Source organism: Lichenostomus cassidix, chromosome 24 (genome assembly GCF_008360975.1).
Source record: "Lichenostomus cassidix isolate B80296 chromosome 24, HeHo_3.0, whole genome shotgun sequence".
NCBI classification, from domain to species: domain Eukaryota; kingdom Metazoa; phylum Chordata; class Aves; order Passeriformes; family Meliphagidae; genus Lichenostomus; species Lichenostomus cassidix.
The window spans coordinates 1,466,287-1,487,323 of NC_139504.1; the positions used below are offsets into that span (position 1 = coordinate 1,466,287).

Here is a 21,037-nt window from a genome sequence, read left to right on the forward strand (position 1 = left end):
GGTTTCAACCCATAATCCTTGCAAAGCCTTGAGCAGCCTCTGTCAGGAAGGGGCCACCCCTATGCACAAGGCTGTTCAGACAGATGACTAAGGAGCAGCAGAGAGGTGATGGCTCTGGGGCTGGGGATCAGGCAGCACACAGTGCTTGTCTCCACAGAGCCAGACAGGAAGGGCGAGGACTGGGGTTAGTCATTGGAGTTCTTTGGAGCAAGGCACCCCTCCCTGCCCTAGGAAAGCTGCAATCCCACTCCCAGGGGTAAAGCTGTAGAAAATACATGAAGCTTTCTGGAGACAGGAGGGTTTTTTGGACCTGTCCATCTATCTACTGTCCTGTTTGGGATGACATCTGGGGACAGGTGGAAAAGACAGATACACACAGCCACTCCTGCCCAAAGCCCTCTGCTCACTGCATGCCAGAGCTGCCCAGTCTGGGGTAAAAATCCAGCACACTCAAAGGGGTTTGTTTATTCAATCAATGTTTTAATGGACTTGAACAGACAACACGGTTTCCATAGCAAATGATCATCAGCCCCACCTTGTACAAAAACAGAGTTAAAAAACATAAAAGGAACACAACCTTAAAAAAAAGCCCTAAAATGGGTATTTATTTTAAAAAATATTACAAAACCACCCCTGCCTGCTCACACTTTTCCTGCCTCCTGGAATTTCTTAAACAGGGCTTCGTCAGCCCTCAGGGGGAAGGTCAGAGCCCGTTTCTGGTAGTACATGGAGTCCATGGCCAGGTTGTCAATGACATCTGCCAGGAGATGAGCTCTCTCCACAGAGCTGCCTGGAGCGTCGTAGCCCAGGGCAGTGAAGTGCACGTGCAGGTGGTAGTAGGAGGGCTGGTAGTGCAGGTAGATCCGCAGCTGGGAGCTGGGCACACCGAAGCGCTTCGCTATGGCCTCCTGTGGAGGGGAAACACAGAGCTCAGGACTGGCAAAACCTTGGAATGGATGGAAAGAGCATCCCTGGATGGCTGGAAAGGCATAGGGAAAGGTAAAAGGGATTTCTGCTTCCTCACAGCAAAGGAGAGGGGGAAGTTTGGAAGGACAGAGCTCTTCCTCATCCTCCATTTCAGCCTCAGCAGGGACAGAGTGAGGCCTCCAGCTGCCCCACTTTTATCTCCCCATGACAGGATGTGCCATCCACCCATATCATTTTCCCTTTCACCCTTATCACTCCAACTCATTGGAAAAGTAACAGGGATCCATTACCAGCCAGTGTAATTAAAGCTATAAACAGCAACAGCAAACTCCAGCACGCTGGCTCTGCTCGCTGCAATCCCCTGACTAATCTCTTAATTAATCTCCCACTTTCCCCAGTGCAATTACTTTCCAAATTCTAACACAGTGAAGGAAAGAGAAGCTACTGCACATCAATCTCCCAAACACACCCTGTGGAAAAACAAATCAGCTAGTGAGAACAGGCAAGGGGTTGGGAGCGGGTTGTTAATATGGGGAGCTCACTGCTAATGGGAAGTGTGGAACATCCCTAAAGGACCTGGATGTGGCACGATCTGGGGAAGGTGCTGATGGAGAGCAGGAAGCAGGGTCTCCGGGCAAAGAGGGCAGCACAGCCTTGTTTCGTGACTTATCTCCTGATCAGCAGTCCCCAAGCAGAAAACCCAGGGAATGCCTTTGCAGAGGCAGCCAGGCTCTCCCTGGCTGGGACAGCAGTGTGGGACCAGCCTCACACTCACCTTCCCTTCCTGCAGGACGTTCCTCAGCAGCGGGAGGTGCTCAGCTGTGAGATCCCTCAGAGACTTGACCTCCCGGCGGTGCACGAGGGCAATCAGGTACAGGTCATCCAGCTGCAGAGACACAGAATGGCCATGAACAGGACACTGAGCACATGGAGACAGCACTTGGGGCCTGACACACCATTCACAGCTTCCCAGGCTGTTATACAGGGATGCTTGTCCAAAACACCCACACTGGACTGAATCTCCCAGTATGGGATATGCTCACTCACAATCTCACTGCACCTCAAAGCATCATTTCTGGAGAAATTGAGTGTTGTCCAGAAATTACAAGAAGAGAACAGCCTCATCCCAACCCATAAGCAGTGGGATCACAAATACCTTCTCAGCTTTAGAGGCAGATGGAGTAACCAGCCCTTTTGTACTGTGAGCACTGTGCTTGGTGCTGCCCTTCCACCTTCACATCTCCCTGAGCACCTCAAAAATGTTTTCTCTATGTGACTGAGGCTGGAGACCAGGTGTAGGCACCCACCCAGATATGTAGGACCACTTAAGCCCCAGCCAGGAGCCTAGGAATCTGCCAGCATCCCCCATGCACACCCCACAGGCTTCTCAGTGATGGCTCTGATCTGCAGCACACTCAGACAAGGATTTACAGTGAACCACAGCGGCCAAAACTGAAACTGAACATTTTTCCCAGTGAAAAGCTTCCTACTTTTCCACTGTGCAAACAGCTGGCCACTTTTGAGTCCCATCAGTTCTATAAATAGCAATTTTCAAGACCTAATTGGTCACTGGGTCACAGGGTCACTGTACAAACCCAGGGCAGTTAAAATATGTCTCTTGAGCAGCTCTCAGACAGACCTTTGGCATCCCCCAAAGCACTCATTGCATTCAATGTTTAATGACACAAAGTTGTGGATCATCACACTTAAAAAAAAAAAAAAACAAAAATCCCCATCTCCTTCAGCTCAGTTAGTGACTCTCTAATATAAACACTGGAAAGCAAAGGGTTTGGATACTGAGACCCAACAGATCTCTTTAGGGCTGTGAGGAATCCAATGCAGCTCTTTGGAAATAAGTGTTCATGCCAAAGGATGCTCTCAGGACCCTTCACAAGGCTCTCGAAGCACAGAGCTCTTCCTGCACCCAGGCAGCACAGCCATGCTCATGGTTCCATTTGATTCCCATGCACAGCTCCAGAAAAAGACAGTGTACCAGCCTGTGCTCTCTGGCTCCGGGCTGGCTGGTGGGAGGAAAAGAAAACAACTCTTCTCCTTAGAACAACATCTGCATGTTGCTGTTTGAAACAAATAAGCTTGTTGCTAAAAAGGCCTGGAATGATGTCATGACAGGCATCACTTCAGGCAACGCCTCAGGGCTCCTGCAGATTTGAAACCAACTCAAAAGTTGTGGAAGAAAAAAAAAAAAAACACACCAAAAAATTTTAAAAAAAAATTGAAAACACACAAGGAACAAAGTCAAACCATTATCAAGGTTGGACAGCAGCACCCAGAAGGCTGGGGCCAGCAGATTACACAGTGCTAAAGAGAAGTTTTCTTCCCATCCATTAGCCTGAAACAGTTGCAGGTGAATTCACAGGATTTGTGGGCCAGGGACTACGGGAGTGCGAGGCCACACTGCTGAAAGGACTTCTGAGGGAGGGCTTGGTGAGTCCTGCTGGGAGCTGCATCTCACTTCCCCGATTTCCCTCAGCAGCCCTGCCTGCCAGGTGGGATGTGCAGAAGGAATTGTTCCTCCCAGGCAGCCCCAGGGCCGTCAGGATCAGCTCTGCCTCAGTGCCACCCACAGCCAAGAAGAAATTCCTTGGCTCAAAGGCAAAGCTGACAACCTTTCCCGGGATGCTGTCTGGCCTGCCTGGGAACAAGATCAGCAGTGCAAAGGGCCTGGATAGCTCCAGGGATGACTGAGGTGCAGACAGCAGCCCAGCAGTTGTGGAAAAGTCCAGAAGATCCTGTTGAGCATTCCCCAGGAGGTGACAGGAACATCAGGAAACCTCCCCTAAGGACAAATCCTACTACTGGGGCACTCCCTGACCATGCCTGGGAGATGTGGATGCAGCAGGTCTCTAGAGAAACCCAAAGCACAAAGTTTAGCCCATCTGTGATTTTACTCCAATCCCAATGTGAGTTGCAAAGCTTAGTTGCAGCAAGCAAGGATTTCCACCGAGGCTTTGCTCACAGCCAGGAAAGGGACAACATACTGCATGTTTTAGGATCCATAAATACTGCCCCATTGGGAGGGCAGTGAACAGGGCACACCCTGCAAGCTGGACATGTCTCCCCTGTGCTGCAAAGCTTCTTCAGGAAGAAGGTTGTGCCTTGGGTGAACAAGTGGAAATTCGAGCTTGGTTGCCCCATCACCACCTGAGAGGGGATTTTTGGAGTAGCTGATGTGCACGGAGTTCATGGGGAGCAGACAATACCCTGCAGTGGCTCCCCTGTCACTCCCCAACACAACTGAGCTCTGCACCACAAACAGCTGCTCCCTGCCCACCAGCAGGCTTCTGTTCCCATTTTTTTGAGTTTTAGTTTCCACTGCTAAGTCTTAATCATACAGCAACTTTCCCCACATGCCCCCTGCAGAAGCATATGAGGATCAGAAACACAATGGGGACTTTTTCTGATGCCATCAACTTCAAGGGAGGGGTGTGTGCATGGAGTTTCACCTCCCCAAATTTACAGCACAAAAGGGAGATGGAGCCCAAGGAACAATTCCCAATTTAGGATTACAGCCTGGTCTTAAAAATCACTTTCACCAAGTGGCCACTCCCACAAGGGGTAAAGCAGCTGCTCATCAGCCAACGACCATCTGTTTAACACTGTGGAGAAGAGTTAATTGCAGCAACCAAAGGACAACATAGCTGCCTGATTTGCACCTCAAGTCAAGGCTTGCAAAAAACAAAACAAAAAAAAAAAAAAAAAACCAAACCAAAAAAAAAACCCCAGACAAGTTCAGCAGAACAAATGTGCAAGATTTCGGTTCAAACACATCCTGACAACATTTGGGCTGATACAGAAAAGTGGAAGTGAACCTAATGAATACATCCCAGCAGCACAGAGAACAGCCTGGGTCTGCAGCATCCACAATCAGCTCATGCCAAAAGGCCCTGGCAATGTCATCACTAACAAGTGTGCACACAAGGACACAGGCACCTACTCAGACTCTCTCAAGATGTTCTTAGTAGTCTGAAAGTGGACATTGCCTCTGGATCACCTTCAGACAGGCAGCATCAGAGAAGCAAACCAACCTGGTTTTGATTCCACTTTAAATCTGGAACCATAACAAAGCCATTGGAAGGATCTGGGTTTTCATGGACGATTCGATCAGCCTCAGCTTTCTTCTCCAGGATATTATACACCCACTGAAAGAGAAATATGTGATTTATGTATCAGCAGAGAATAAAAAAACAACATCTCAGGTGCATTTAGCCAAAGCTCATGGATTACTGCACACTCTCTGCACAGAGTATATAAAAAACCTCAATTTTATTTTAAGATGACCAAGTAATTGTAATTAATTAGCCATAAAATGCTTCAACAACCAACAAACTCCAATATCTTATGAGCACTTAAGTAAAAAGCGGTGGAACCCAGATCTTGTGGGGCTCAGCACACACCTCTGCAGCACCGTTGGGCTGTTAACACCTTTTTTATCCCCCAAGCTGCAGCAAAATCTTTACAACCAGCTCTGGGAAGAGAACTTGGCTGATTTTGTTCCCTATTCAAAGAGGAAGAAGCAGAGTTGGATGTGGCTCTAGCTGCTGGCAGCTCACTGCGGGGATACGAAAGGCCTGTGTTTTTTTGGGCAATGCATGTCTCTTGGCTCCCTGGCTGATTAGAAAACAGCTCACCACTCTTCTTCTTCCATACTTAAGGTTCCAGCCTCCAGCCTGCCTGTAATCCCTGCTCTGGTTATCCCCCCGTGCTCCTCCTGCAAAGCAAAGCACCGTTCAGAGAAGAGTCATGGAAATGGAAGACACCAGGGACAAGTGACAGGGTAAGAGCAGAGAAAAGCATCTTGCTCTCCCTGGCTCCCAGCCTCAGCTCCAGCATCCTTCTTTACACCTCCAAAGTGCATGTAACACTCTAGCTTAAGCCTAGCTTAAGCACTGGACTGGCAAGGGAGCCCTCAGCCATGTCCCTGGAAGGTAGCATAAGGCAGCAGGAAATTACTAAAGCCTGGAAGCTAAAAATGCTTGGAAACATAATTTTTCCCCACCAAATATAGGTCTGAAACACTCTGGCTGCCCCAGGTATGTAGGGAAGGTGCAGCCAGTCTCACAAATACACCGAACAACCTGGGCTGGTGGCACTGTGCACACCACACACTTTTGGGGAAATCCATCACGAGTTTAATTAATCTAATCAACTCTTAGGATCATGTGAACGGACCTGAATATATCTGGAGGGAAAAAAATAACTTCTCTTCCCTTGATCTGGGTTTTTTTGCTTAAATTGCTGATCTCTTCTTCTACACATCATCTTAGAGATTAGATTCTCCGAGTGATTCTGGGCAGCACAGCACAAGCTTGCTGTGCTATGTAACCCTGGGTGGAAAGTTCAGTGGGAAGCTCAGCAGAAAATGGACGTTTGCCTTTTTGTTGGGCTTTTAATGCCTGCTCTGATCACAAGTGCCAAGCTATCAGCGCCCTAAATGAGTTCACTGATCAGACGAGCTGAATTTTAAACCCAAGGCTGCCTTGTGATGGGCAGCTCCTTGGCTGACTGCTCCTGCTGTTCCCAGCACAAGGCCAGCAAGCAGAACACATGTCCAGGGACTGGCTACACAATAAAACCATTATCCTGAAAGCATCCACACTTTGTATCCTCCAGCAGGAAACACAGACGCCTCTGTAGTCCTCTGGTATTTCTGTCACCCTTCACATTTCCCCTTCCACTCGGCAAAACCAGCTGGATAAAGACAAGGAACAGCATTATCAAATCCCAGAGGTCAAGGACTGACCATGCTGACCGTGATTCCTCACCAGATGCTCCTGATGGTCACCGGGAATACGTTTCCACATATAGAAATCAGCTCACAAGCATTTGGGGGAAGAGGCAGACAGAGCTCAAGCAATTCCTGAAGGCAGCTGCTACACCAGAAGATTTGGGAGCAAAAGCACAGAGAAAATATTCCATCCAGGCTGTGGCCTGGTGGAAACACACTCTTGCCTTTCTCCAGCTAACAAATGCTGCAGTTTAAGGCAGCAGGAAAGATGGGGTGGGGTGCATCCAAGGCTCCTGGTTAGTTTGGGGGAGTTATTTTTAATGCAGAGCCTCAGCAGCCCCAGGATTGGGTTTATTCCCCCTTCTGCAGAGGCTGGCATGAATTAGTCCCTACAGACTTGTATTCCTTTGGTCTCTAAAGGAGGAAAGACGGGGAGAGGAACAGTCAAAAAGGGTAAAACCAAGGAAAAAGCTAGGGCTGCCTGGGGCAAATAGGACACTAAAAGTAACAGTTTCACCACATGTAATACAGACTGGGGGATTGAATGATAGCAGCCAACAGCCAGAGCAGTGAGTTGTGATGCAGGAATCCAAGCTTAATCTGTGCCTTTCCATTTCCCACAACAACCCAGAGACTCCTAAAAAGCCCAGTGAACAGCACCAACACCCAGAATGCCACCCTTGGAAAGGTGGAAAAACCTCAGTGTCTCCAGAAACCTTGGAAAAGGCAACTAGGAGTACAGCTCCAAGGCAAATGTTTTTTCTGCAAAGATGGAAAAGGATGTCCTGGCCAACCAAATAAGAGGGGACAGCACCATGGAGCTGACAACACAACCAACAGGGAGATGGGGCAGAACACTCCCCGCTCTCCAGCTTGGGCTTCAGAGGAGACTTCTGACAGCACAGTGTTTTGAAGAAGGAGACCAAAGACATCCATTTCTGCAGGACTGGGGTGGTATACCCCATCCATACCTGGATGCTGAAGCTCTGGGACTGGATGAAGGGCAGGGTTATGTTCTTGTAATCCTCCCAGGTTTCACGGATGAGGTGCACTTCCTGACGGAGGTATTTCTGGATGTGTTTCTCCGTGGCAGGGTACACCACTGTGGCTTTGATCTCTAGGAACAAACACATTGAGTTACCACCCACACTGCTTCCTTCAGTCCCCAATAAATCTGTTTTCCATCCCAAATAACACCACACTAAGATATTTTAAAGAGAGAGTGAGGGAGAATGGACATGGAAAGCAAACAAGTGCTTTAGCCTCCCGCGCTGCCACTGCTTTTCTGGAGGAAGAAAAAGCCAACAGCACAGCCAGGGCCTGTCTTTCCAGCTCAGGTGGAAGAGTCTGCTGTCTAAGTTTTTCCACACTCACTCTTTCAGGCCCATTAGCAACATTGGGCAGAGCTGTGGCTCCCAAGGCAGTGTTTATGTGCAGTCAACAGTGCAGGACAGAAACACAACCCCAGGGACAGGGACTCATCTTCCTCAGGCTTAAATCCAAAGCTCATAGGACACACCTAGCAACTTCCTCCAGCCACAAACCAGATGCACTCCAAGGAGCAGCTCCTTCGCAGAGCTGGGTCAGAGTGCTTGGCCTCGAGCCCCAAGTACAGGAGGCAAAGAGGTCAAGGGCACAGGGACAGATCCAGAGCAAACAACATGAGCTGATAGGTCAACACAACTCAGGATGAGCCAAGGGAAGAGGGCTGAGTGACCCCCTACCCACAAAAAGCCTTTCATCATTTACTCTGGCAAGAGGAAATCATTTTCTGTTTGCCTCAGGATTAGAACTTTGCCACGCAATTTCTGTGGCATTAAACAGGATGCAAGTGCCCAACCTGGCAGCTCTGATGTCAGCAGCAGTAAATCCTACCCATGGGGCTAAAAGCCTCAGAAAACATCCCTCTTTGGCCAAGACTGGATACGTGCAATACAGAGGCTGCCACAACTCCAAGGTGCTCCAAGGGCACAGCAGTGTCCCTGCCTTCCCAGGTGACATGGAGCTGCTATGAACAGTGCAGGAAGGAGAAAAGCCCTGTGAGCCTGGGCAAACCTCAGGCAGACAAGACTGTGAATGCTGCAGTCTGTGCCCAGGGTCTGCCACAGAAAACCATGGGCTGCACACACACACCAGGGCACCAGAGTTGTATCTCATGCCTTAAGCATGTATATAGGCTAGCTAGACACTAAATATAAACACCTATTTGTTCCCAGAGTCAGGATTTAGCATGGTTTGAGTATTTTTTAGTTTTCTGCTTTCTGTTTTTTTAAGGTCAGCGCTGCACAATCTGAGAGACTCTGCCTTTTCATTCCATGCCAAACCCAGCTTAATGAAATCCACAGGAAAATGCTGGTAACATGAAATATGAAAATGCAAACCACAAGGGCAGTCTGGTCTGATTCCCACCGTACACATGTTCAAACAAGGTTGTTTTCCAGGACTCAATTAGCACTTCTAGCAGGATGATGTAATACCAAAGAAAAAAGACAAGGCTGTAGCTCTCCTCACTTAAAAAGATCAGCAAAGCACTGGGGAGAAAACAAAAAACGCAAAAGATAAAATACCACAACCAGCCTCAGGCTGAAACTTTCACAATTTGATTTTATACCCCAAAAATAGAGCAAGGACTGCAGCAGAAGCCCCTCAGTGCTGGGTGGTGATAACCACAGTGCATGGGAGTGCAGGGGACCCATGATAGCTTCCCTGGCACCTTCCCAGTTTGGGGGTGGCTGCTCATGGTGGGGAGAGAACTCAGGGTGCTTTAAACGAGAGATCACAGAACTCCTTAATGTGCAGCTGCAGCTGAGCAGATGTTTGGAAGACGAGGCAGGGGAGAGGCTGTGGTTCACTTATGATTATTTCCCTTCTAAAGGTCTCATCAACCCCAAAACGTCCCAGCGATGCTAATTAGCATCAATCACTGCAGCCAGAGAGGCTGTTTGATACCTGCTCAGAGCCTGACAGTCCTTAGGAGCCACACACAGGATGCAAAGTCACAGCTGAGCCCGGGCTGGGCCGCAGGAAACATCTTCAACGAGACCAGGCTCGCCCCAAAATCTTTCCAGCGCTGGCGCACAGCCACGCTCCCGCTTCCAAGTCTGCTCCTGGCAGGCTCCATGTGCACCGGAGCAGCACGTAGGCCGTGGGGCACCCAAAACCTGCCCTGGCTGGAAACAGGGGTAAGGAACTGCTGGACACGTGATGTGGGTTTCTAAGCTGGCTGAAGCATCAGGGATTGTCTCTGCTCACATCTGAGTCACATCAGTCAGCCTGTTCCTGAACGCCAGCCCGGGGCCACCACAGAGCATCTGCGGTTTATCCTGGAAGCCAGGACTGACCGTCAATTAACTGAAGGTTACAAAAAGCCAGGAGGTTTAATTGAAGGAACCTGGATGAGCAGGAGGCAGAGGTACTGCCATGGCAGAGAGCAACTGACCAGGCTGGTCACCCTGTGAGGAGTGTTCGAGGGGAAATACCACAGTGCTGGGAAGCTGCCCAGGAGAAAAGGAGGCTCAGATTGACCAGACATGCACTTCTCCCCTCTCCTGCTAAAAACAAGAGAGGAAAACACAACCCAAGACTCATGAAAAATCAAAACACCATGTGGGGAACTTATGGGAAAAGGGCTATTCTCAGGAGGACAAAACATAAGCAGAGAGAGCACATGTATTTAAGAAAGGGCATGCAAAGCTCACTAGTGATGCCTCATCCCCTTCTGTGCCACACTGTCCCCAGGTGCTGCCAAAATCCCCTTCCAGCTCAGTGAGAAGAGGCCTCACACTCTCTTCTCCCATCCCACTGCAGCATTAACACCTACTGCTGCCTGTTTTAGACAGATTTAACCCTGCCAGGGAGCCAGGAGAAGCACACAGAGCATGCACAACCTATTTCTACTTTAGGGCAGGGGTGCTTTTTCCTCTCTGCTAGCAGGAAGCTGAGCTTTGGTTTACAAGCTCCCTAAATCAACTTGACCATCAGGTGCAGGAAGGTACCAAGGCCAGGGCACAACAGACATATCAGCATTTGCACTCTTGCAGGTTTTCTTTTCCTCTGCAAGCCTCATTCCTGCTGCATCCAGCTCTGGGCTGTCTTCCCATCGTTAGGTGGGAAGACAGTTCCTTGGATGCAGCCCTAACTAAATATATAATGCCCTAAGTAAATATTAATGTCTTAAGTCAATATATAAGACACAACCTCCCCCGCTGCATTAACAGTTTATTTGGTTTTACGATCACAACTGCACAGGGGTCACATGGGAACACCGGATTCCAACCCAGTCCCAGCCAGCATGCCCATGGCTTTGTCCCAGACAGCTGGGGCTCTCTTTAGTGAATGGATTAAAGCCCCAAAGCATAAAGCCTGCAAGAGCTCCCAGTCTCCAAGGCCAGCACATGCCAGGGCAAGCCAAACATGCTGCAAGGGACTCAGCCAAGGCTGCCTGGTCCCTGGGCTCATTCCAGGAGGACTCGGGGAGCTCAGTGGACTTTAGCTGCAATAAGCACTGCAAAGAGGAAAGTTGCAGTTTACCACCCCTGCAAAACACAGAGCAAACCACAGTGATACCTCCCACCATCCTCCAAACCACCCCACAAGCTCCCACAGCTTCAGGCTTGAGCTTTTTACTTAAGTGTAAATGCAAGAAGTTCTCTGGCTGGGCAAACCCCAGAGGCAGCCAGAGCATGGAAACGCAGGGAGAAGAACCAGCCTTCCCAGAGCAGCTCCTACAAGCTTCTCCAGCTCCTCACTGCCTGAAACCAGACTCTTTTTGGGACGTGGATTGCTTCCTGAATGACTGAAAACTTTCCTTCCACACTCTCCCATTTTTCCCACAATTTCTCCACGCCATGTTAGAGCAATGGAGCCAGAGCTTCTCCTATTGTGCTTGTTTTTAGATGTTTCCAATAAGCTTCAACCTGCAGCCAGGGAGCAAAGACTCCTTAAAGGACTGATAAGAGCCCTTAAATCACATCAGCACGGCTTTGAAGAAACAGTCCTGCAGCAGCCAGGCACAAAGAGGCTGCTTTTTGCCACAAACATCAAGCTCTCCTTGGCAAATGGGTGTGAGGAGCTGGATGTTATCAGGAAACGTGTGGATTGAACTATCTGCCTTTTGCAATCCAGTCTTTGGCAGTTGGAAAATGTTTCCCCTTTTGTGAAATCAGCCCTTGCTCTCCCTGCAGAGGAAAGCCCAGGCTGGGGGTTTCTCTCACATCTAGGCATAAGCTGCCTCTTAAATCAAGGCAACATCCAGAAAGTGGCCTTAAAATAAGTTGCACATGCCTGCCTTTGGTAGCAGCACAGCCACATCAGCTCTGACATGTTACTCCTTACAAATTCACAAAGTTCCCTCTTCTCACTCCAACAGTATGGGTTGCCCTTCAGACAAACTCTATTACTGGCTTGTTTGCAAATATTATTTCCCCTTTTAGCCTTGACACGTGCAGGAAAGCCAATGAGCTAAGCAAGACTCACCTGGTGCCACCTTCACACTGGTGTGCTCCCAGACCTAAAAAAATCTCATCAGAGTGAAATTTATCTTCCCAGAGTGAAATGCCTCTTCTGAGGTCAGGGGGTAGTCACTTGCTCAAGTAACAGATTTCACTTTTTTACTTTTCCCTTTGGTTTGGCCTCCCTTTCCCTGTGTCACCACGCAAACAAGGTCCTGTGCTGGTTTCACTGCATGGAGGGAGGAGCACCCAACTCTCTTCAATGAGGAGGTGGGGACAGGGTGAAGAAAGTCTCCACTTCCAGCTGTAAGAAACTCCAGCTGAATGAAGAGCCCCAGGGGGCACAGAGGCAGCACTGAGAAACACACTCCAGAGGCAGCTCCTCACGGCTTCAGCATGAGTGACCCACAGTCACCACTTCCTCTGACTCGAGGTTTATCTTACTCAGAAAGCAAGAGGCTGACTGTGGCAGGGCTCAGCTGTGCAGGGTGCAGTGAAATCCCCCAGGTGAATTTCTTCATCCCAAAACACCACAACCCAGGACTGTTCCATGAACTGTGTAACTCCAAAGTCTGACCTTTACTACGAAATATTTCACTGTATCTTTTACCCAAGTGGACACCTGCAAGGACCAGGAGATAAAACCCTGTAACTTTAACCCTACAACCAAGGAGCCGACAGACCCTGTGCAAGGGCTCCCTGGGTCTCCACATTATCACTCAACATCCCAGGTCACTCAAACCCTGACTCAAGCTTTACAGGCTATTTTTCCTGTTTAGGTTTTTAATCTGCATTCCTCATGTCAACTTACGTCCTTGGGCCATGACTCAGCCCCAAAGGGTAACTTCCTTCACCTCCTGACACACAGGGCTGTTTCCCCACTGCCAGCCCAGGTGCCCACCAGCAGCTCATGCAATGTGCCCACAGCACAGCTATTTGCTGCTAATTGCTATAAAGGAAGAAGCCTCCCTGCTCTCCACTCTGACTCAGGGAGCCTGGACAGCAGCTCCAGGGTCTACAGCCCCCTCCTGATCTCCTGCCTGGGGATGCTCAGCATCCAGAGCAAGTAGAGGGGTGCCAAGGAAAGCAGTGGTAAGCAAAGATGCACTACTGGGTAGTATTTCTGCAAAAACTTACATTTTCAAGACAGATTTAAAAGTCATTAAAAAGATAAAGCTCGGCAGAAGAAAGCCAGAGGCTTTTTCACCATTCAAACATGCAAGAGGAGTTTCACAACTGGCATTAGTGTTAAATAAAACAAGGAATTCTGTTATGAGAGTAACGTGGAGTTACACAGCACTACAGCAAAGTGCTGCAAGGAAGGCAAAGTCCAGAATGGCTGAGCTGGAGACAGCCCAGGGGATTTCAGTCTTGCAATGCCACCTCGTGGGAATCACTGCAACTCCTGCAGGGCTGGAATACAGACAGCGCCCGAGCAGGAGCTTTCCCAGCTAAGGAAGAGGAGCTCTAACATCTTCCAACAACACCCATAGTGTTACAGAGTTTTCCTCAGACTGAAACTCACTGTAACAATAAAACCTTTAATTTTGAGTCCTTCACAGGAGAAAAGGAGTTTTGCACAACTCAGGCTGACAAATCCAGCCAGTGCTTCCTCCTACACCGTGGGAACACAGCTAAAACAAGAACATTTTTGGGAAGAACACCAAACATCCTGAAAATTTAACTTGGGACTGCAACATCTTACTTAAGGCACTCAGAATATTAAACCTGTTTGGCTGTTATTGTGTTTATGGAAGCATTGACACGGAATCTATCACTGCACTTCTAGAACTTAAACTTATGGCATTCACATTGAATTCATTGTGGAAGGTGATTCTGCTCCACTCAGATTCTGCAGAGCTGCCTCCAGCCCTAGGGTACTCAGCACAGGAAGAACATGGAACCACTAAAGTAAGTCCAGAGGAGGTCATGAAGATGCTCTGAGGATTGGAGCAGCACTGTCACAGAAACAAGCTGGGAGAGCTAGGCATGTTCAGCCTGGAGAGGAGAAGACTAGAGGGAGAACTTAAGAGCCCATTCCAGCCCTAAAAGGGCTCCAAGAGAGCTGGAGAGAGACTTTGCACAAGAAATGACAGGACATGAGGAATGGCTTCACGCTGCCAGAGGGCAGGGTTAGATGGGATATTGGGAAGGAATTGTTCCCTGTGAGGATGGTGATGCCCTGGCACAGGGTGCCCAGAGAAGCTGTGGCTGCCCCTGGGTCCCTGGAAGTGTCCAAGGCCAGGCTGGACAGGGCTTGGAGCAGCCTGGGATAGTAGAAGGTGTCCCTGCCCATGGCAGGGGGGTTGGAACAAGACAAGTTTTAAGATCCTGTCCCATGCAAACCAGTCTGGGATTCTGTCATTAAGCTGTAAAGGCCAGCCCTGCTTTCCAGGGGCAGCTGGAGAGCACCACCACTGCAGGACACCTTTCCACTGAGACCAGAGTCCCCTCCAGAGCCAATGAACCTTCCAGGCCAGAGCCTTCCACTGCACGTCCCCAACCTGCCCATCTGTCCTTGTCATGCTTGGTTACTAACACAGTTTTATAGCACACAGATGTGTGAAATCAGCAGGGAGAAGGGGCCTGTCAGCCCCAGCACTCAAGGTTACCAGCATTTAAATCCTCTCCCAAATACAAGCTGCCTGTTTTTACCAGGTGACAAAAAAGCCCATGAGATGCCACCCTGGGATGAGAAGCAGCAGCATGTGCCCTGCAGACTGTTTTCAAGAGAAACCTTCTGGGAGGAAACAACTCTTACCCAAGTAAAAGCACTAAGAGCACTGATAAACACCCATGGAGAGCCCTCACATCCCTGAGCCCTTCTGCACCTTCACATCAAGGTAATCAAGCAATGGCCTTTGAGTGGCTCATCAGCTGAGCCACGTGTCCACAGTGTGGGAAAAAGGGGATGAAGCAGGGCAGCATTCAAAGCCTTGGGATAAGACATTGCCTTCAGCACAGCAACAACCCACTGACTTCCCCACCTGGGCCAGGTGTGCTGCTGTCACCAAACTACCAGGGTGGCATAGCCAGGTCCAGAAGTGCACTTGCCCATCTAACTTCATCCTGCCCTCTGGAGTGGGCAGAACCATATTCCAGCTGCCCTCCCAGGATCCCTGAGCAGGGCTGAGGGCACTCACCACTCAGCTCTGGGGGAGGGCTCAGGTAGAACGTGCAGTAAATATCATTTTGCATCTGCAGCTCTGCATTCATGGGCTTCTTCAGCAGGTCCGGGATCTTCTCCTCCTGGAAAGGAGTCTTTTCCAGGATGACAACAGCATCTGTGCCCTCTCCAGAGAGGCCAATCCTCTGGAATAGGAATGGATAAAGCCATCAGCACAGATCCAGCACTGGACAGCAAGTTTGAGGTCAGGGATCACGGCAGACACCTCACAGCCACCCAGTCCTCATGCCCAAACCCCCTCATAGGCCAGACATCCATCCAAAAATAAACAGCACATTTGCCCGGAAGGCAAAAACAGGAATTTGCTCCCCACCAGGGAACACAAGTGGTTTTTGGGGGAGCAGGGGATGTGGGCAATGACTCAACCCATCCGCACCTCCCCGGATGCTCCCAGGTTTCCTGCTGACCCATAGCACCAATTTCATCTCTGACACTTCACAGGAAGAGGGGAGAGACAGGCATAGGGATTTACATCATGGTCAGGAAGCAAGTTCTGGGGCAGGGGGCATTTATGCTGTCCTGCTCCAAGGAACCACACCCCTGATCCAGTGGCCTCAGTGTGCTGATTTTCAGAGGTGCTGGTTATGGAACATTCCCCAAAACCACTGTCTGTACAGGACCCAGATGACCCTTCACCACACCACCTGGGGACAGTAAGGGGGCTCACCTGGGGCTCCCAACCCTGTCATGCTCACAGGGCAGTGCAGGCCTCTACCCAGCTCAGTTACTACAGCAACCCACTGCCCCAAAACCAAAGCAGCAGCCTGGAACTTCCCTATCCTCATCTCCTGCTTGGATGCACATCTTCAGAAACAGGAGCCCAGGCAGCTGCATGGTTCCCACACCAGGGCCAGACTCTCTGGCCATAAAACCTCAAGAGTTATTCCAAATTTTCCTGTAATGGCTGTACTATTTACACTCCCAGGGTCGGCATACTGCTTGCAATCCAGTGCCACTTCACCTGCCGAGCACTCGGCTACTGCTAGTTTTATAACCTACTGTTGCTTTTGGCTTGAACCCAAAAACCCCAGATTCTGTGAATAAGAAAGGTTACAGTAAGGTCTCCAGCCACCCCCTTGCCCCCAGTTTAGCCCGATTTGAGCAGCAGCAGGCTGGGACAGGGTGACCGCGGGGCTGACCGCCGGTGGCAGCACGTGGTGCCGGGGGGCGTGGCCTGCCGGAGCGCGCGCCCGGGGGCGGGGCCGAGCCTTCAGCGGGCAAGATGGCGGCGGGCGGGATCGCCCCCCCACTCCCCGGTACCTCCGCGTGCAGGAACATGATTTTGTCCCGCGCCGACTCCCGCAGGACGCGCCGCACCCGCAGGTCCGACAGCGTGAAGGCGGCAGCGGCTCCGCCCTCGGCGGCGGTCCCGCCATTTTTCTCCTCCTCCTCCCGCTTCCTCTTCGGCTGCGGGCCCTCCGCCATGGCTCGCGCGCGCGCCCCCCGCACTGCGCGTGCGCGGCGCCAAGGGGAGCGCCTTGCGATCACGCCCCCTGGCGGCTCGGAGGTCCCGCATCCCCGCGGCTCCTTCTCCCACAAACCCCCGAATTAGGGACGGAGACAGAAATAAAGAAAACCACCAAACTTTAAAACTTCTGCATTTTCATAGTCGCAACGATCCCGTTTAAAGTCGCTGCCTGCCTCATCTTGTCCTGCCCACAGCCCAGCAGGCATCTTGTCAGCTTAGTGGGGGTCCCAGAGACCACCAGGACTGAGAACACCAGCACAGGAAGGAGCTCTGGTGACCCTGAGACCCACTCGATGTCAGAGCTTAGTGTTTGTGTGATGGATGTCCCTGTTACTGCCGAGGAGGTTTTGGCCACCGGGATGGAGGTTACACCACTGGAATGTGGCAGGCTCCAGTCTGCTGTCCCTCATGGAAGTGGGGAACTTGCCATCCTCGGCTCCTAGGTCTGGTCTGTGCAGCTCAGGTTTGACCCCAAGGTCCATTGGGACATGGCTACACCCAGATCCAAAGGTGACAGCTCCATGATGCCCACAGGGATGCATCTGCCTGCTCCCAGCACTACTCCATCCTCTTTGTGGAGCTCCGGCACAGTTCCTGGAGGTCTGCAAAGACAGCAGATGAGCTCCATTAGCTACCAACTAACCTAAAAATCAACTGTTTAAATAAATGTATGGAGTCTGGTCCCTTCCCATGGTCCTCATCCCAATGGAGTGCCATATCATCAGCATCCCACAGGATACTCACAGCGCATGACGGTGTCCCTGATCTGCCTGAAGCTTTTCTCCTTCACTGCCATGTAAATGTAGTAGATGTTTCGCAGCTCCCTGGGATAATCCTTGCGATCCACGTCCTTCAGCACCGGGATGGTGCGTCCGTTGGCCATCGGAGCCTCGGCCAAGGCCTGGTGCATCTGGTACTTGCACCAGGGGTCCTGCAGGAAGCTGGGGGTGATGAGCATGACCCAGCAGTGGCTGTTCTGCACGGCATCACACAGCTCTGTCACCACCGCACTGCCCGCCACCGCATCCCGCAGCTGCAGGAAGCAACGGAAGCTCTCGGGTTGGCCCTCCAGGTAGGACACCAGCTCCTCCACCAGCTCCAAGTCCCCCTCGCTGTGGCAGATGCAGACATCGTAGCTCTTGGCCCACCGGGGGCTGTCCGAGGCGCTGATATCCGGTGCTGACACAGACGACAGGGAGATGGAACTGGTGGCCAAGTTCATGCCAGGAGAAGAGCTAGAGCTCTTGGCAGAAGATGAGGAGGAAGGTGAGGATGAAGCAGAGTCACTGGACTTGTGGCTGCTTTCCACCGAGCTGGGCTTGGGTTTGTGCAGGAGCCGCCTAAACCAACCTGCAGAGTGAGGCCACAGTGAGGTTTGGGGAGCTCAGCACCCCCTGGGCTTCCCAAGCACAGCATCGTTTGATCAGCAGGATGCCTGCAGATGGAAGGGGGCGGGTGGGACCTCACCTTGACCCCCAAAACCATCCTGGTCCCTAAAATGTGAACTGCCACCAACACCTGAATGCTGAGGCATCATGAGGAGCAGCGAAGGGGCACCCTTGTGTTCTGTCAGGGAGGGGATGCTACAAGGGAGGGGATAGAGCCAGAGGGTTTATTCCCAGACTCACCAGCCATAGTGGGCAGCACACTGCTCAGCTGCCGATTGCCAGCAGGACACCTCTCCTGAGAGCAGAAAAGAAGGATAAAAAAACTGAGAGCAAGAACCACTCCATGGCAGGTCTCAGTCCCAGGAGCTCAGTTTCAGGGACAGGAACTGAGGTCTGTTCCAGGGACCTGCAGTTCTGGGGTGCTCTCTTACAGCCCCAAAAATCACCCCCAGCAGGGTTTTCCCCAAAATTTGCTGAGAAGGAACATTTACCTTTTACTGGCTCTCTCCACTGGAGATACACACCTGCAGCGAGCAAGGCTGAGTGATAATGGGGAGGAGAGACCCTCATTCCCATCAACGGGGAAAAGATCCTGTGGAGGGGAGAGGTGGGAATCAGCTGGGATCACCAGGGATGGACTGGGAGCTGGCAAACCAAAGGCAGTGTGGGTGATGCCCAGAGCTGTGCATCCTTGGTGCTGCCTGCCCTGGCATTCCTGTCTGTTCCCTGCCAGCTCACACCATCCCATGCCTCAGCATTGTGGTCTCTGCATGGTTTAGACACAAAACTTACAGACACCCAGGAGCAGCAACACAGGAAACAGCTGCTGTTTTCCACTGCTGGCATCACCCCTTCCGAAATGAAACACCCCAAGTCATGCTGAAGCCTTTCCCCTACTCCAAAAGCAGCACAGGACTGCTGGAAATGCCAGCAAAACCCCAGCACACCCACGGAAACCACAGTGCCCAAGTATCACCACTTAATGACAACAAAAAGCTCAAGTGTGACTGGAACAAAGAGCATGGACAGTGAACAGTGTGGGGGAAGTTTGGGGGATGCTTACCTGGAATGCAGGAGTCCAGCACTGGAGCAGGGAAGGGGATACATCAGCCCCTGGGTTTGGCAAAGAAAGATCTTCTGGGATTACCTAGGTGGGAAAGGACAGGTAGAATGCAATATGTTCACTCTGGAGAATAATAGGATCTGCAGGGAATGGCGAGGCTGATCCATCCTTGCAGCTTCCACATCCATTCCCAGTGAAGCTGCCCTGGGGTGGAATGAGACAGGGCACCCACCTGCTTCCCCAGGGACAGAGTGGAGGAGCTCCCCAAACACCCAGGTGCCCTCAGCTGCCAGGAGCTCCAGCCTCTGCCAGGGCATATGAAAGCACAGGCAGGGACCGCAGGGACAGGAAGCCAAGCACTCCCAAGGGCCTCCCTCCCACATCCGCCACATGCCGTCACTGCCTGGGTGTCACAGCGCCCAGCCCTCACCAGCACCCAGATCTACTTCCCTCCCTGGTTTCCTAGCCAAATACAGATAGGTCCACATCTGCCACTCACGCTTATTTTATGAGTTAAATTTACCGGACAAGTCATTTTTTCACCCTAAAATCTTGCCTGTATTTCTCCTTCACAAGTCACGTTCCCCTGGTGCTGCTGCTGGTGGCCAACGACTGCCACTGCCTTCATCCCCTCATCATCGTCAACCCCTCCAATGCCTGGTGGCTCCTCCTCAATGCCCTGTGAGAGACAGGCTTCAGGCGAGTCCTGGTTCCAAGCCCCAGGAACGTGGGGGGTCTCCAGGGCCCGCATGCCCACCCACCCCATGCCACACCCCGGCTGCCTTTCTCTTCAGCAAGCACCAAGCAGGGGACACCAGTTGGCCCCTTAGTGGCAAAATCCCAAAGGAAAAAGCTCAAGGCTGAGCAGTGCTGAGTCCCACAGGGACCCACAGGCTACCACCAGCCTGGGCCCAGCACCACTGCTCCCACTGTGACCCATTTTGCAGTAGTCCCTGCCCTTGCACTGCTGCCATTACCCCAAAAATCAGCTCCCCGCCCGAGGACAGGACCCAAAGGAGGGCAAGTCACCTGTCTGTGTGAGTCACCTCACCTGGAAACCCCACAGCTGCCCCAGAGGGGGAACCTGAGTGAGGCTGAATCCACAAACTCGGGTCCCCAGGAGGCAGCAGCCCCTGGATCGACCTCCACCCTGCCTCAGCAATTATATAACCATTATTAAAGGAGCAATTAAGCAGGTACAGCTTGATTCACAGCGTGCCTTGACCCACCAACAGCAACAGCACGCTGAAATCCCTGCAGCAGGTGTCCTGGTCATCACCAGGAGCCTGTGGTTTACAGGACGGCCTGTGGAATTAAGAAACGGTGAGGACAGGGTGCTGCAAGGCAGGATCAAACAAAGGTGTTCGGGTGAGAAAATAAGGCTAATTTTGTCCCTAAATACACCCACCATCAATATGCTTCATTTACGGTGCCAGTACAAAACGATGCGCAGCTGCCCAGAAAACAGAGAATAGGTTTTCTCCTGGAAAGCTCTAACTACACCCAAATTCCGCCATACAGCTGCTTGAAGACATCATCATAGCGGCCGTCCAGACCCAGGCACCGCTTGTACCTCACAGGGCTGGAGATGCAGTCCCACAGACACGAACCAGGCAGCGGCAGCTAGCAGAAGAGCGGCCCTGAGGGGTAAGGGAGCACGGGGACAGCAGCAGGCCCAGAGCAGCTCCGGCCGGGCAGACAGACCCTCCCCACACCGCCTCCCAGCCCGCCACTGTGCTGCGCATGCGCCCGCGCCTTTTATAGCTCGCGAGGCTCCGCGAGATCATCGCTGAGTTCCCACGCCTGGC

General features: G+C 51.4%; 2 protein-coding genes across 5 annotated transcripts; both read right to left on the reverse strand.

The window, feature by feature from the left end:
• Positions 1–459: 459 nt before the first annotated feature.
• On the reverse strand, positions 460–16,746 carry DCPS (decapping enzyme, scavenger). Its single transcript, XM_085082029.1, has 6 exons — positions 16,571–16,746; positions 15,267–15,435; positions 7,645–7,790; positions 4,974–5,087; positions 1,703–1,813; positions 460–908 (listed from the first exon to the last, which is right to left on the reverse strand). Exons 1-6 carry the CDS (start codon positions 16,733–16,735, stop codon positions 642–644), a joined length of 972 nt encoding a protein of 323 aa, XP_084938155.1. The 5' UTR covers positions 16,736–16,746; the 3' UTR covers positions 460–641.
• Positions 16,747–16,882: 136 nt separating this feature from the next.
• On the reverse strand, positions 16,883–20,967 carry TIRAP (TIR domain containing adaptor protein). Of its 4 annotated transcripts, none has more exons than XM_085082034.1 (6): positions 20,638–20,967; positions 19,230–19,313; positions 18,658–18,758; positions 18,407–18,461; positions 17,523–18,128; positions 16,883–17,380 (listed from the first exon to the last, which is right to left on the reverse strand). In XM_085082034.1, the coding sequence occupies exons 4-6, from the start codon at positions 18,411–18,413 to the stop codon at positions 17,337–17,339; spliced, it is 657 nt and encodes a 218-aa protein (XP_084938160.1). In that variant the 5' UTR covers positions 18,414–18,461; positions 18,658–18,758; positions 19,230–19,313; positions 20,638–20,967; the 3' UTR covers positions 16,883–17,336. The 4 variants fall into 4 exon arrangements, with proteins under 4 accessions (XP_084938160.1, XP_084938159.1, XP_084938157.1 ...); XM_085082033.1 differs by lacking the exon at positions 20,638–20,967 and adding an exon at positions 19,786–19,799; XM_085082031.1 differs by lacking the exon at positions 20,638–20,967 and adding an exon at positions 19,462–19,738.
• Positions 20,968–21,037: the final 70 nt, after the last annotated feature.

Coding starts and splice junctions, on each gene's coding strand:
- DCPS (XM_085082029.1), bottom strand. CDS start 16,735: ATGGCGGAGGGCCCGCAGCCGAAGAGGAAGCGGGAGGAGGAGGAGAAA. Junction 15,436..16,570: donor TCATGTTCCTGCACGCGGAG/GTACCGGGGAGT, acceptor TTCCTATTCCAG/AGGATTGGCCTCTCTGGAGA. Junction 7,791..15,266: donor CCCTCCCCCAGAGCTGAGTG/GTGAGTGCCCTC, acceptor GTTTGTTCCTAG/AGATCAAAGCCACAGTGGTG.
- TIRAP (XM_085082034.1), bottom strand. Junction 17,381..17,522: donor CAGGGACACCGTCATGCGCT/GTGAGTATCCTG, acceptor CTGTCTTTGCAG/ACCTCCAGGAACTGTGCCGG.